Raw genomic sequence first — 14,978 nt, forward strand, 5'->3', positions numbered from 1 at the left:
AAGAGACAGTTGTTAAAACAATGTTCAGTTTACTAGAATACAAACTACATATATTTATTCACAGGGGTAATGATAATGGTAAAGGTTTTCCCCATCCAGTTGTATCTGACTCTGGAGGGCAGTGTGCATCTCTATTTCAGTTCTAGCTGAGGGAGCTAGCATTGTCTGAAGACATTTTCCGTGGTCATGTGGCCAGCATGGCTATAAGCCAAAGGCACATGGAACACTGCTACCTTCCCACCAAAATGGTACCTATTTATCTAGTCACATTTGCATGCTTTCAAACTGCTAAGTGGAGCTGAGTCAAGAATGGGAGTTCACTCCATCATGCAGTGCTCAAGTCTCAAACCTGGGCTGACAACCTGTCAGCTGACATGCTCAGGGCTTTAACCATTGAAAGCTAGACGAAAAGCAACTTCATGATTGCTGAAGGATTTCAAAAAGCTACATAAACATAACAACTCAGTATGATTGCCAGTTGCAATTTTGGGCAAAAATTGTTTTGCTGATTCTCTTCCTTCTTTGATTATTGAGAATAGTTTTCATTTATTCCACAGAAAGATATCACTATGGAACCAAAGCATTGTTTTTTTTATAAAGAATTTATTTTTTATTTTTGAATAAACACAAACAGATGAAACACACAAAAAAAACACAAAACCATCTTCCATTACAAATTGTAGAAAGTGTGTTGATTGGTTACAAAACCTCCATGCATCCCTTCCACAGCCATCACCTACAATTCATATCAAATCATATATTTTAAATCAAATATATTTATATATATTACCATCATCATATCTAAACCTTCATTTGACTATAATTGTTTTTACATTCTTTTCTATAAAATATTCCAGATTTAAAGCAAAACCACATAATGGCATTCCATTAGCTCTTCCCAATATCATCCAGTAACATTACATCTTTATAACATGTTCTAAATAAAAATTGGTTATATTTAATAACAGAGTTTCTAAACCTCTTTTCGTAGTCACCATTTGCAATTTATATCAAATTTCCTCTTATCAAACCAATACATATATATGCATTATTATCATTATCAATCAATTATTTAACTGTATCCATTATCACGTCATTTTATACATAATGCTCTAAATTTAACTAAATTTGATTTACATTTTTATTATAAGCTTTCATTACATCAACCTGTGTCTTTCCAGTAATAGTGCAGTCTTATGTCTCTTGCTATTTGATGCATTAGTATTCTGGTTATTTCCTTAGTAAGTTTTGTATGGACCTCTCTTTGCAACTTATTGCTTATTCCATGTCTTGTATAAGCTTGAAACCCTCCATCTGCTTCTTCAATCAGCTTATCTTTGGTTATCACTAGTGCTTCTGACAAAAGTTATCTCCTTTGTTCCATCAATTCTTCTCTCTTTTCTTCTTCTATACTTTGAAATTGGGGGTAGAGCTCCAATCCATCTATCTCCCCTTTCTATATTCCACTCTTTCCATTTCCAACCATTCTCAGTTCACTGTCAGTATGAACAATTTTCTTGTCTCTTTATATTTTCCTTCAGTTTTTAGAACTCTGACCTCCATTTTCTTCATTTGATGAACATCCTCAATTTTTCCATCAAATTTTACTGTTCTGCGATCTATGTTGTCCAATCTCTTCTCAATTTTCTCTGTTACTCCTGATAATTTTTGAATTTCAAACATAATCTTTTGCAATGGTAAGGTTTCTTTTTCATGTTGCACCATTCTTCCAACTTGTAAACACTGCCACTCTGGCATTCAAAACTTTTTATTAAATTTAAAGCAAGTTCATTTATAATCTTTCAAGACAAGGCTTTGTTTTCCCTCCACTCCAGCTGCCAATAAAGCTCCCAAAGAGCACCTGTATAAACAACCCATGCTCTTCTCACTATCACTCTCTGTAAACAAGCTGAGGAACCTTGAAGTACAAAGTCAAATGATCAAAGAGAAAAAAGAAAAGACAAGATTTCCAAGCCTTCCAAGCCTCCAGCCTCCAAGTGGCAGTGTTACTTCCTTTCCCTCTGTTATTACAGCCCTCTTTGTATTCCTTTTATATCTTCTTTATATTCCAGGCTTAAAGAAAACAAAATTCTTAAATGGAGCAAAATAAAACCATCCAATCCAGCATTATAAAAATAAGGAAAAAGGTTTTAATCCATGGGTATAAAAAAAGGAATATAAAAAGTAGAAAAAGAAAAACTAATCTGTTCAATTTAAAGAATAGGAAACATTTGCAAAAGTTCCATCTGTAAAATAAAATTTTTAAAAAAGGATAACACACTGTCTAATGTAACTTAATTTCACCGCTTGTTCTCTTCTGTTTTCAAATTTAATTTAGCTTTAATTTTTTTTTGAGTAGTCTCTTTTATAATAAGATTTCCTCACCAGATGGACACACTTTTTCTTTCCGTTTTCCTCCTGTTCCAGAGCTGTCCCAACTTCAGCAGCTTCAATGGCTGTGCTTCTGTTGCCGGCAAAAAGAGATTCTCCTGATCAATCAGGGACTTTGTGGTGTCCCTGAGATCAGCAGGACGTACTCTTCCCTTGCACTGTCTTTTCGGGATGGTTTAGGTCCAAAAGGACCATCCAGTGGCAAAAGTATTGACTGCAATCTTGGAGCTCCAAGATCACACGTCGTGTCATTGCGATGTCAGCTACTCCTTCGGAACTAAAGCATTGTTGCCTCTCAGAACAATACCTTGTTTGGCTGGTCCTGAGAGAATCACAAGTGACTTGAAACAATGGTTTTTATATTACCACTCAGAGAGTGAGTACATACACTGTTACAGTGCTGATCCACTTGGAAATGCTTTTACCCTGCTAAGTACTTTTCTAATATTTTGTGCCAATCACAGATTAATGCTTTCATGAAAGAACCATTCACAACATCCCATTTCAGAAGTTCCTGCCCTTGACAAATCTGGCGAAATCAAGACAATAGCATCACTTCATTTTTACTCGCATGGCACACAGATCTATTAATGTGATCATAACGTTGGTTGGCTGAGTTAGGAGAAAACTCTCTCTTTTTAATTAGCCAATAAGTCTTCAGTAATGTTCTTTATAGATAACTCAGTGTAGAGAATCTAATTTCAGGAGCTATTATTTTATACAGACAGATTTTAAACTATGTTTACTGGCTTTGGCTTTGGCTTAAGTATTGATCAATTTTACTACAATTTCTGAAAGTTTGATTTTTTTTTATAGTAAAGCAAAAAAGTAAATAAATTAAAACTTCAGAAACAGCTGTACATCTTCATCTATCTCAGAATGCTGATTTATTATTGCTAAAGGAAGAAAAAACTGGGGGGGGGGGGTATGGAAGAGGACATGTCAGACTTCATGCAATTAAAAAAACTCCTTAGTTTCACTACATGTTCCACTTCTATTTTTATAGTATGCTTTTTTGTTTCTATTTATATATGCTTCATACATATATGACTATCTGAACATTTTAACTCCTTGCCCAAAGTGGAAAAAATAAAATATTAATGCAATCAAATAGATAAATGCACTGCAATGCATATGACAATTCAAAAAATACCTTATAGTTACTGGAGTAAAGAGGAGCACGGTAGTAACATTGTCCAGAAAGGCTGATAGAATTGCAGCAAAAAAACAGAGAATGATAATCATGGCCCACACTTTACCTCGAGAAAGTCTATAAGCCTAGTAAAAAGATGCAAAAAAAATTATTAGTGAAATAGATGAAGGTGATCAACAACAAGGTGCAAATTTCAACAGGTCAGCTGTTCTTCCCATGACATATATTAGGGATTCTGTTGATCTCAAGAGAAGAGTTGAAATTCTAGAGCAGGAGTGTGAAGCTCAAGGCCCGGGGGCCAGGTCCAGCCCACAGTGTGCTTAGATCTGGCCCACAGAGCCACCCTGGAAACAGCAAAGGATCGGCCCGCGGTGCCTCTGCCAATGAAAATGGGTTCCCGGGCTCTGTTTTTGGCTGCCATGGCCTCCTGCACCCCTCTGGCAGCAAAAACAGAGTTAGGATGCTCTTTTTTTGCTGGCAGAGGGTTGCAGGAGGCCGTGGCAGCCAAAAACAGAGCTCAGGAACTTATTTTTGCTGACAGAGCACTCGGGCCCTACAGGTGCCCTGACATGTCAAGCTGGCCACACCCACCCCAGCCTCTTCTAAAGATATTATTTTTATATACTTCTTAAACTCTTGTGACTATATTGCAACTTTCAATTGGGCAAAATACTGAATCAAAGGGCAAAATGTTTTCAGCAAGAACACCTCAGAAGAGCTAACTTACAGGATACTGGGAACCCATTATTCCCAAGGGAACAAAATTTGGGGAATGTTTTATCACCATAGTCACACTGCGTGGCTGCTGTTCAACACCCCTGCCACACTGCTGCAGTGAACTATTAAGACATGATCCTCATTTTCAACATTCCTTGACAGCTTCCCCCTTCAATGGGGAACTGCAAAGGAACTGATACGATTACCAACAGTCCTACACATCTTGCCATCCTCCCATTGACAAAATCTGCTTCTGGGAAGCTTGTAAGGCGAAATGAAGAAGTGAAGAAATGGTCCAATTTCTCAAATTACCTATTGTTGCTTCTCAGAAATTAGGATCTATGGAAATTGCAATGCTATATGGGAATCAATGTCTACCTATAGTCCCTTGGTTACCACTATAAAATTTGATTGTTTGTTATTTCTATCGTAAGACCTTTTGGGGGAAAAAGTAAATATTATCGCAGTTTAGATATAAGTGCATTTTGAAATTGTTCACAGTAATCTAATATAGCTCCAATAGGAAACAATCATTTGTCAGGAAGTAAAAAGGCTTTGAGTAATGTATTTCTCCTGATTTTCTTTTCATTTAACAGACAATTTAGCTTCTGATTTCAATTAACAATACATTTTCAATGATAAGTCCTGAATCATAATCATAATTAAAAGGAGCTAATTTCATAACCTTGGTTTAAAGCAGACTTATTTCAGATATACAATCGAAGAGACTATATGTACTATAGCTCAGGGATGAACTGCAGCATCCTTGGTGTTTTTTGAGTTTGCTTGTTGCTCGCAGACATTTCATTACCCAACTAGATAACTTTATTGGTGCTAATGAATGTACTGTTTCCTCAATGCTTATTTCCAGTTATTTGCAAAGAGATATGTAACCCAGCTATATAGTAGTAAGATATCAAATATTTGACCATCTAATGGATGAAACTAGTCTCTCAATCTTATTGAAGTTAAGTGCCGTGTAAGTGCTATTAACTGCAATAGAGATTAAGAATGTCTCCTGAATCTTTGTCAAGTCTTCTAAAATAGTACCTCTAAATTTCATCAACTTGGTTAAGATCTTTACAAAAGAAAGCTAGCATACGTGTAAAAGCAGTCAGTATTACTCAGAGCAGAATTGAAACAACTGAACTGAGAATGATTCAAGCACACTTTTCAGTGTAAGGTACACACAAAGTATTTGTAAATACTTACCATTAAAAACAGACTCACCTTTACTGCACAGTAATCAAAAAACCCAGTTTCAGAGAAGATAGCAACCAAAAGCATCTAGAAAGACATAAATCTTTTTAAAGCTGTGCTGCCATGCTTGAATTTGCTTTACATAAGTAAATATGACTCTACTGGAGAATCTTTCGGATGAAACTGAACATGCTATTTTCCTTGAGTGAACTAATGTCATTAAATGAATTCCAGAGCATTTTTAGTGCAAGTTCTTTTTCAGAGTTGAAAACAATTGTTTGGGGGATTCTTTTTTTTCCCAAGTGAATAAGGAATGTGCCTCCACTTTAGTGAAAGATCTTGAAACATAGGAATGGTCATGAAGCGAGTAGATTATTACTAAATCTTTTTTGGGAAGTATTTCACTTTTGGATAAACCCAATATTGATACAGGTTTGGATCATTCCCATGCCAGTTAAAAGGAAAATTGCTAGCCATTGGGAGGCAGAATGCTATATCCTTGCAACTTGATAGTACTCTACCAGTGACTTTTATTTCTCTAATATTTCAAGACTTCTGTGTAGCCAATTATGTGCTCCTTCTGCCCTTTGCTTCACCCAATTGCACATTTTCAGGAAAACAGGTCATAGGAGGAGGACTCACTTAGTAAATGTTTCAGGTACTATTTGTTAGATATTTACATAAACTGCTGTGGTCTTCACTCAGGTCCGTCGTTTAGGCGGGAACAAAGGGTTACTCTGATTGGTTGAGAGGTCTGCCAGCTCCCTATAAAAGGAGAGCTACCAGACCCCACAGTTGCTGGATTGTACATACTTGACTTGAATAAAGAGCTGTTGTTACCTTCGACTGGAGTCTGTCCTCTCATTGCCCTGATCTAACACTATTACAAAACTCAGAAGCTCTTTGTAGCTCCCCATCCTCATTTCTACAAGTTCTGTTGTGAAGTGAGCTTCCCACCCAGCCACCCTGCCACTGATCCATCCAATTGGCAGACAGCTACAGGCACCCTCAATCTCCTCAGTCTCAGTCCCAATTTCCACGTGATTTAACCATACATCTGGTGCAACCCAAATCCAATAGGGCCAACATTCTCCCCTGGATGCCCAATGAGGACACCACTAACTCCACTGGGATGGTCACAGGGACCACATGTTGACTTACCAGGGGGTTACTGTCAGAGTCTACCTATGTTTACATAAGTACATTTGAGTGTGTCTCATTCCCATTTTATCTAGCACTCCGGGGTGAAAATGCTGCTGATTTCCTGTTTTATATTCTCATAGGGGGTTACTATGGAACTAAATCATACCCAACTGTGTTTTATGCAGAAATCGTATAGCCATTTGTTGATTTTTTTTCACTTTAGTTAATGGGGACATTTTCAAAGCACATTTATTCATTTATACATAATAATTAACCCTAATGAGAAATACCCCCAGGCCAAAGTCAAGAAATTTAGAAACTATAAGCATGTAAAGCTATAACTTGGACTTACAGCATGCATTCTCATCAAGAGTATATAGTGAAAGAATGAAGATTGTTCTTTTTCAACAACTAGTTCAGAAACAGACATCCTTGAACTGATCCAAATTCAGTAAAGATCTAGTTGTGAATGGAGTGGCCTGCAGACTAGGAGATGATGTAGAAATAGTCTAGCTCTGTAAAAACTCTTGCAAATAGAGGTAGTTATCAATATTTTTATTGGCCTCAGGATTCAGAATAACAAGAAGTGTAGGAACAGATTTTTTGACTGGACCTGGCATTGCTCAACTGCTAGACTCACTGTGGTAAAATTACAGGGAAGATATAAACAAGTGTACCAGGTAATACATTTCTTTTTAGTGCTGGTTTGATGAGATATGTAATGCTACTTTTGGTCCCTTTTTCTGAACTTCTAGTTCTTTTCTTCTTTGCTGATGAAGAAATGCTAGCGTGTGTGTGTGTGTGTGTGTGTGTGTATGGAATATATATATGGAAACTTTATTGAATGTTGAATTTTTTCAACAAAAAGATATTGGATCTTTTTAGAGAGGGATACCAAAGCTATGTGCTTAGAAATTAAGCCCATGAGAAGAGCAGTTGCCTGTTCTTTCCCATCCAGATTCAGAGAGAGAATTGGGAAGAAACAGTATTTCTTCACTTAAGACCAGGTGGTAACAGTTTAATTACTTGCTGTCAACTCCCAAAGCAATCATGGTCTACTCTCGAGTTGCCATGGGTAGGAAGGGGGAAAACTGATTGAGCAGTTCAGCAGCCACATTCAGAAGCACATTCCATGCATACCTTTCTCAAGGTTGAATTTCAGATAACCAGTGCTGGCCTGAAAGACGTGTTTTTTACAGCTCGCAAAAGTGCCTCGTTGGACAATGTGATTAATGACACACTCTTGGAGGAGGGGGAAATAGGGTCACAGTTGGACCATAAATCCCATGCGGGCAGAATTGACTTCACTCAGGAACAGTGTTGACATGTTGCTCCTAATAAATACCTGGATTTCTTTTGAAATTTGGCTCGAGGCTCATGAGTTAATTAAGGCATCCATCAGAACCCTGACACTTGCCCCAAGTAAGACATTTTCTCTCAGGGAGATAACTACACCCAGATACCCTGGAAAAGGGGTGACCTAAAAAAGCCTGAAGGGATTGGAGAGCCCAAAATAGGGACCGGCAAGGTAGTGGTACATACCTGTGACCAGTTCCCTGCCATATTTGGAGTGTACTCGTTCTTAACATTTTAAGCCAAAGCAGTTTTTAAAGTAGCTAATGCTGAAACTCTTCCTGCCCAATCACACATGTGAATGATAGTAACTTGCAGGGTTTATACATAATATTTTTAAAAAAAAAATCAGATCTTTTAAGGTGTCATGAAAATGTTTAGTTACCATTCCAAACAATAGCGCTAGAGTTTCGAAATCAATCCATGCCACTACTTTGATCAGGCTCGGCTTCTGCAATTAAAGAGCACAATTATCACTGAATCACATTGATCTTTTTATCTAGTCATTGAATCTTGGAAATTCAAACTCTCTTTATATTGGTAAAGGTAAAATGGAGCGGGGTTTATTTATAACAATATTGATCGTAAATGAAAATAAATGAAAATTGTATAAGCACATGCCTTAGTTTTACTGACAAAAATACTAGTAGCATTTGAAAAAGAAACAGTTGAAAAAAAATTGAAACAATAAGGGCAAAAAGGCAATTTTTTTAAAGTAGTGTTTTTCAAAATATCTGCAGTGATGGACTGCTAAATGAACATCTGGACAATATGTGGATAACATGAGGGAAAAAATATTGTTCAGTCTGCAAAATTGGGTGGGGTTTTTTGGCAATTATAATAACAGTGTTGGTGTGTACCTTCCAATCTTCTCCATTTTTAAAGACTTTTTTGAAATTCAATTTTGAAATTCAAAAAAAGTAAGTATTTATTACTTTGATCAACCAGTTTTTAACCAGTGATCCATTTTTGGAAACAAACTGAGTGACAATGAACAAGAGGAATTGGGGACTGTAGCAATGAACAAACTCTGCCCTAGTCAGCCAACTGGCAGCCAATTGTGCTTGGCAGCCAAATGGAACTCTATGATAGATAATTTGTTCGTTTCCAGGGACCACCAGAGGCTCCCAGGCCACATTTGGATAATTCCTGTTGTAAAATTGTCTGGGCATTATGGAAACTGAGAATGAATGAGCTGTAAGGATGAGAAAACAATGCCGGCAGAAAATAACCACTAGTCATTCATGAGTGAACATCCAAATATAGCACGGGCTTTTTTTTTTCCTTATCAGAAAAAGCAATGTGTAATTTCCCCCTCATTTAAAAATGCAAGCAATGTTTTCTTTTTTGTTTTTCTTTTGAGTTATGATATTATGAAGCAAGTTTCAATCTTTGGGTATCATTGTGGCTAGCCATGGATGCCTCCTCAAATAAAGGTTTTGATGTTTTGACAAATGAGAATCAGCTGTATCTCTGGCAATCTCAGCAACAAGCTTTACTGTTGTTGTTTTTTGTTGAGCCTTATCAACAGATTTGCCGTGAAGAAAGGAGAGCTGAACTAATGCTATGTGCACAAAGAACGTGGAAATGAAACAGAATTACGGCTAAGTATAAAGCAGCTGAACCCTAAAAATCAGCAAATTTCTATTCCAGTACCATCATTAATATTTGTGACCTACATCTTCAAACTAGATGAGATTCCTTTTGAATGCATTTTGAAATTGATTCTGCCTTTTCCCACTGTACATATAAAATTATTTCTATGGTTCCTATCTAGGTTAATGTGTTTTCTTATATATCAGTGATGGCTAACCTTTTTGCCCTTCTGTGCCGAAATCACGCATGCACCCACACACACAATGCTATGCTCCCCCTGCACATGCGCACACAACCCCCTGTGTGCTCCCACTCCCCCCATGCTTTGGGGCCCCACTAATGCGTGTGACTCCCCCATGCCACGTTTTGGGCCTAGAAGGCCTCCCTAAAGCCTTCTGAAACAAAAATGGGGCATGGGGGACACGCCACCCCCCCATGAGACCCGCAACAGCCCATGAATATGATTCCCACCCCATACATGCATGTCTCCCCATGTGCAGCAGGGGCCCGAAAATCAGCTGGCCAGTGAAAGGCTGACGTGCCTGAAGGGAGGGCTCTGCATGCCACCTATGGCACGCATGCCATAGGTTCGCCATCACAGTTATATACCTTTTTGCAGTGGTGTGTCACTGGTAAACTGGGAGTTTAAATATAGATGCCTTCTTTAGCAAAGACACACACTGTTCATGGCACAGCAAAATTAAACCAGAATCTGTAACCAACAGTTCTAAGTAATACAGATAGGAGAGCTTGCTACTTACATCACCAACTGCAGCTAAGGCAGCTAAGGCAGCCAAAGATCCCAACATTGCAGCTAATGTCCTGTGGACAATCTGTAGCAAAAGTAATGGAAAATTCTGTAACAGTGCCTTTTGCAAAATTAAATTTCAGTTGTTCAAACATTATATCTCAAATAGTCTTTTTCCAATAGGTCTTCAGTGTGATACAAAGATCTATTAACAATCACACAGTAGATTGTTTAGAGACACAGTTACTGTATACAGATTGACTTAACTGTACAGGCAAATCAGGCCATTAAATTGCAATACATCCCACTTTTTTCTGAGTTTACAGGAAAATGCATGATTTAACCATGCACAGTCAGGTTCAAATCACATTTCGGTTGCTCATTGAAAGAGCTAGATAGTCTTTGCATAAATATTTCTACCAAGAAAACAAATCTTTTCATGGAATTTTCATATAGAGGATGCCACCTTTTATAAATATTTTAAAATAAAGGAGCAAGGTAATAAATACTGTATCTCAGTGTTGGCTTGCTTAATGCATCCTTCAGATTTGGGCTACAAATTGAATTGGTGTTATACCATTAAAGGGAGTAATTCCATTAAAGAAAATGCAACAACAAAAGATTTTATATAATTGACATTCTATGTTATCATTGAACCCTGTTCATATGAAAGGTGGGATAAAAATAAATAAGCAAATTAAATAAAAATATGATCTAGCAAAATATTATTCAGAAGAAATTATTTCACAAAATCTACTTGATGCTAACAGTACTAGAACATGTTTGGAAATCCAAAAAACAATGAAACAACCTTTGTAATTCTCTCCATTTATTTCCGTTTCAATGGGGGAGTGAGTAAAAGAAAAAGGTTTTTTAATGTACTTATTACCACTGGAATGGAATTTTAGAATTACTACATTGCAATCAGTAAGAGAATATTGAAATTACACATCACATCAGCTCTTGATTAGAACATCAATGCTGCATATTTTGCTTCCTGGTTGCCAAATATTGCCAAATATATGAATATCTTGGCATGGTTGCCAAATATTGCCAAATATATGAAGGGCTAATGAGAATGTGTATAAGTAAACCATGCAACATAGCTCCTGATGAATGTGCTAGATTCTGTCTCAACAGCATAAATTCTTCTTGAGTCTGATAATTATTCTCCCCAGAGACAAAAGGGCACCTTATAACAGAAGCTTAAATGCTTACTTACATATATGCTTTGGCTATAGAACAGACAAGAATGTCCATGCAAAGTTGGCACGCTATGGGTAGGGGGTGTATAACCAGCTACACACCATCTTGAGGCACAGTTAGAGTCAAATGAAACACATAAATAATTTCCATGCTCTGTTTTTACTTGATTACAAGCAGAGAAAGGATCCTTGCCAGAACAAGTAAAAATGTATTTTTTTCTGTTTCAGGATGACTGGAATGAAAATCACACACCTGCTCTATGCCTCAAACAGTATTAGAGAAATAAGCCCCACTGTCACAAATGTGAGGTTATTTTCCAAGGATCCCAGATATGTGAAAGTCATCCGTTTACTTGCTTTGGGAAGCAAGGGAAGAAATCCTCCTTCTAGATGTGATGTTTCTATTAAGGCTTTCCTTTCTCTCCTATAATTAGTTAAATATGTGGGAAATAAAGAGATTTTCACACCACCACTGTTTTCATTTCCCAACTCTCAAAAGCCATTTGAAGGCAAGCTGTGATTGTCTTCACTTCTGGAGACCTAATAAGCTGAGAACAACTGAAAATTATTACTTTATGCTGAGTCCCACAACTGCAAAAATCCCTTCATGTCTCACTCTACATAAAAGGGAAAGAAAGAAAAGGTTTTTTTAAAAAAAAAAAACATCCATAATATGGAATTTTGTAGGGTCCTTCTTACTTCTCTGGACTGCCCTGAAACTATATGTAAGGAAAGGGGGGGGGGGGGGAAATACCACAAATGGAGAAACAAAGCACAACATTTCAAACCAACAAAAAACAGCTGTAGCAGTTTTGATTAGGCCAGAGATTAATCGGAAACAGAACATCTGTTTTACGGGACTGCTGATCTCACTGGAATTCAGAGGATCAAAACTGCTTCTGAAGTGGTTTACAATCTAGTATGTTATAAACCATGCTGACACCAAAATGATGTTCCTCCAATAGATGCTTATACTTATGTGAAAGTGTGTATCAATTCCTATCATATAAAGGATAATATTTTACCTTTATTATATGGGTCATGTTAATAGTCATCATAGGCAATACTTGGCTAAATGGAACAGAAAATCCTTAGAAGATGGAATGATATAATATAATATATGGAATAATTTAATATAATAATAAATATAATGTATTATTATTAAATAAAATTTATATGCCATCCATCTCACCATCGAAGTGACTGTGGGGAGCTTACAACACCATAAAAACAAGGATACAAAAACATTAACAACATTAAAATTAATAGGGACTGAAAGTAGGAACCAGTATAGGAGTGGGATGGAGATGGGATTGTCTTTCTTAATCCATTAGGCACTTCCAGCATAGAATGCCCCCATAGACACCCAAGACTCTCAGCAGAGCAAGGTTTTGAAGCCATTTTCAGAAGGCCAAGAGAGTGAGGATGGATCTCCCCTCCAAAAGCATTACGCTCCAGAGGGCAGGAGCCATGGCAGAAAAGGTTGTCCCAGACCCCACCAACAAAACATTGAACAATTGGGTCCGTAGCCAAGCCCTTCTGCTAGAGTGAGTAGGGTAGGCCAGTGCCCCTGGGGTGAGACAGTTCTTGAGGTAGTTTGATCTCATGTCATGAAGGTTTTAAAGGTAACTAAAAAAAACCCACTTTCAACTAATTCAAAACAAATCAAAAACCACTGCGACTCGTATAACAGCATTATTACATGGGCCATACTAGGGTTACTAGAATTGTCCACATAGTTGAAATATGTATTAGAGTTATGCTTCAAGAGATCATGTGCACATGCACAGAAAGGACTGCTAATGAAGCCATGGCATGAGCATAATTTCCCCCTCTGAGTAATTGGCAAAGTCCTATTACGGGTGTATACATACGTATAATATTATTGGAGGCTCCATAGGGCTTTTTTCCATGTATAATGAATTAAATCTGCTTGTTTGATGAGAATCTCTCCAAAAGGCTATTAAAGTTCTTTCTTCTTATAGGTAAATAGACAAGGAAACAGCTTGTGACAGCTCTCAAACTTTGGAACTCCCTCTCTTTAAACTCCTTCTATCATGGCATTCAAAAGATCGCTGAGGCAGTTTTATTTCATTGAATCATCAACCCAAATTAAGTACCATTGTTTTTTTATTGCTGAGCATAGTTTATCACCTTTAAAATTTTGTAACTTGTACAGAATCTATTTATTGCATGGAGATATAAACATATAAAAGCTTTTCCCCCTAGTTTGGGAGGGGAAATCCATGAATTATTCTGATTATTCTGTATTATTTTATAGAATACAATAATTCCCTCTAGATAATTTTAACGTAATAATACTTTTTAAAAAAATAATAACCAGGTGCAACAGTTTAAACATGGCTGCAGAACCGGTCTCCCTCTGTCTAGTAGCTAGGCACAACAGGGGAATGAAATCTGATAAATTTCATAAAGATTGGTTTTCTGTACATTTTCTCTCCCCATGAAGCTTTTTGCCACATATCTTGAATGAACCTTGGGCCTTCAGAAGAGACTGTGGACAGTAATAAATTTATGTAGCCAAGACGTAAGTGTTGAATTCCTATTAGATGAAAATCCTTCACAGGCATTGCAATAGATGCAGCACTTTTGTGTCAAAATGTCCTTCCACTCTCTCATTCTAGGAAATTTAGGATTAAAAATAGTAACTTGAAATAAGCTTTATACAATCCAATAAAGCTATATTATCGATCAGAAATGTATACACCCTGTCATCGTGATATTTTGAAATATTGCCACCTACTGCTAAGGTATATTAACTATATTGTATATTAACCAACTTGAAAAGGCATTCAAGAAATTAATACTTGCAAAAGATAATGGTGGTCTTATAACAGATATTTATTTGCCCAAATTTTAAAAACAACCTTGGTCTTATAACAGATATTTATTTGCCCAAATTTTTAAAAAAACCTTGGAATTCCATATTCATATACCCATGCATGGACACATCATACACATATAACTTATTTATGTTACATAACATTTTTAATTTTCTTCTTCAGTACACAATTTATAAATGTTTGGTACAAACAAATTTCATTGATAGTAGCATTATGACATTTATACAAAAAGATTTATGCACTGGGGTCCAGAAAATCTTTTATATGTCATTATTATTGAGGTCAAATATGAAATCAGGAGCATGCCACATTTATGGAGAACATTCATATATAAAAGTTTACATTTCAGGGCTAACCTTCTTCAGGTGGAAATAAGATTAAAATGTTAGGAGCCTCTCTAAATACATCACAATTAAACCCTAAGGATTAATATAGACAACCGCACCAAAGATGAATTCTGAAATAGCGAATAAGATTTTGTGGATTAAAAAACAGTGACTCAAGCACGACCTTCTCCTTATACCAGAGGTCCCCAACCCCCAGTCTGTGGATCGGCACAGGGCCATGGCACACCAGAAACTGGACCATGCAAACAAGCAAATCCACAT

The 14,978-nt window shown here is 36.9% G+C and overlaps 1 protein-coding gene across 4 annotated transcripts in view; it reads right to left on the reverse strand.

Annotated features, from left to right (window-relative positions):
• The window catches only part of OCA2 (OCA2 melanosomal transmembrane protein), a 209,544-nt gene that overhangs the window by 99,371 nt on the left and 95,195 nt on the right, over positions 1–14,978 (reverse strand). For all 4 annotated transcript variants that reach the window (XM_081947658.1, XM_081947657.1, XM_081947660.1 and 1 more), the window contains exons 11-14: positions 10,315–10,386; positions 8,343–8,408; positions 5,492–5,548; positions 3,545–3,669 (exon numbers count right to left, since the gene is read on the reverse strand). In XM_081947658.1, the coding sequence (XP_081803784.1) occupies positions 3,545–3,669; positions 5,492–5,548; positions 8,343–8,408; positions 10,315–10,386 (320 nt within the window). The remainder of the gene's footprint in view (positions 1–3,544; positions 3,670–5,491; positions 5,549–8,342; positions 8,409–10,314; positions 10,387–14,978) is intronic.

The sequence above is a fragment of the Natrix helvetica genome (assembly GCF_964273705.1).
Source record: "Natrix helvetica genome assembly, chromosome: 3".
Lineage (NCBI taxonomy): Eukaryota > Metazoa > Chordata > Lepidosauria > Squamata > Natricidae > Natrix > Natrix helvetica.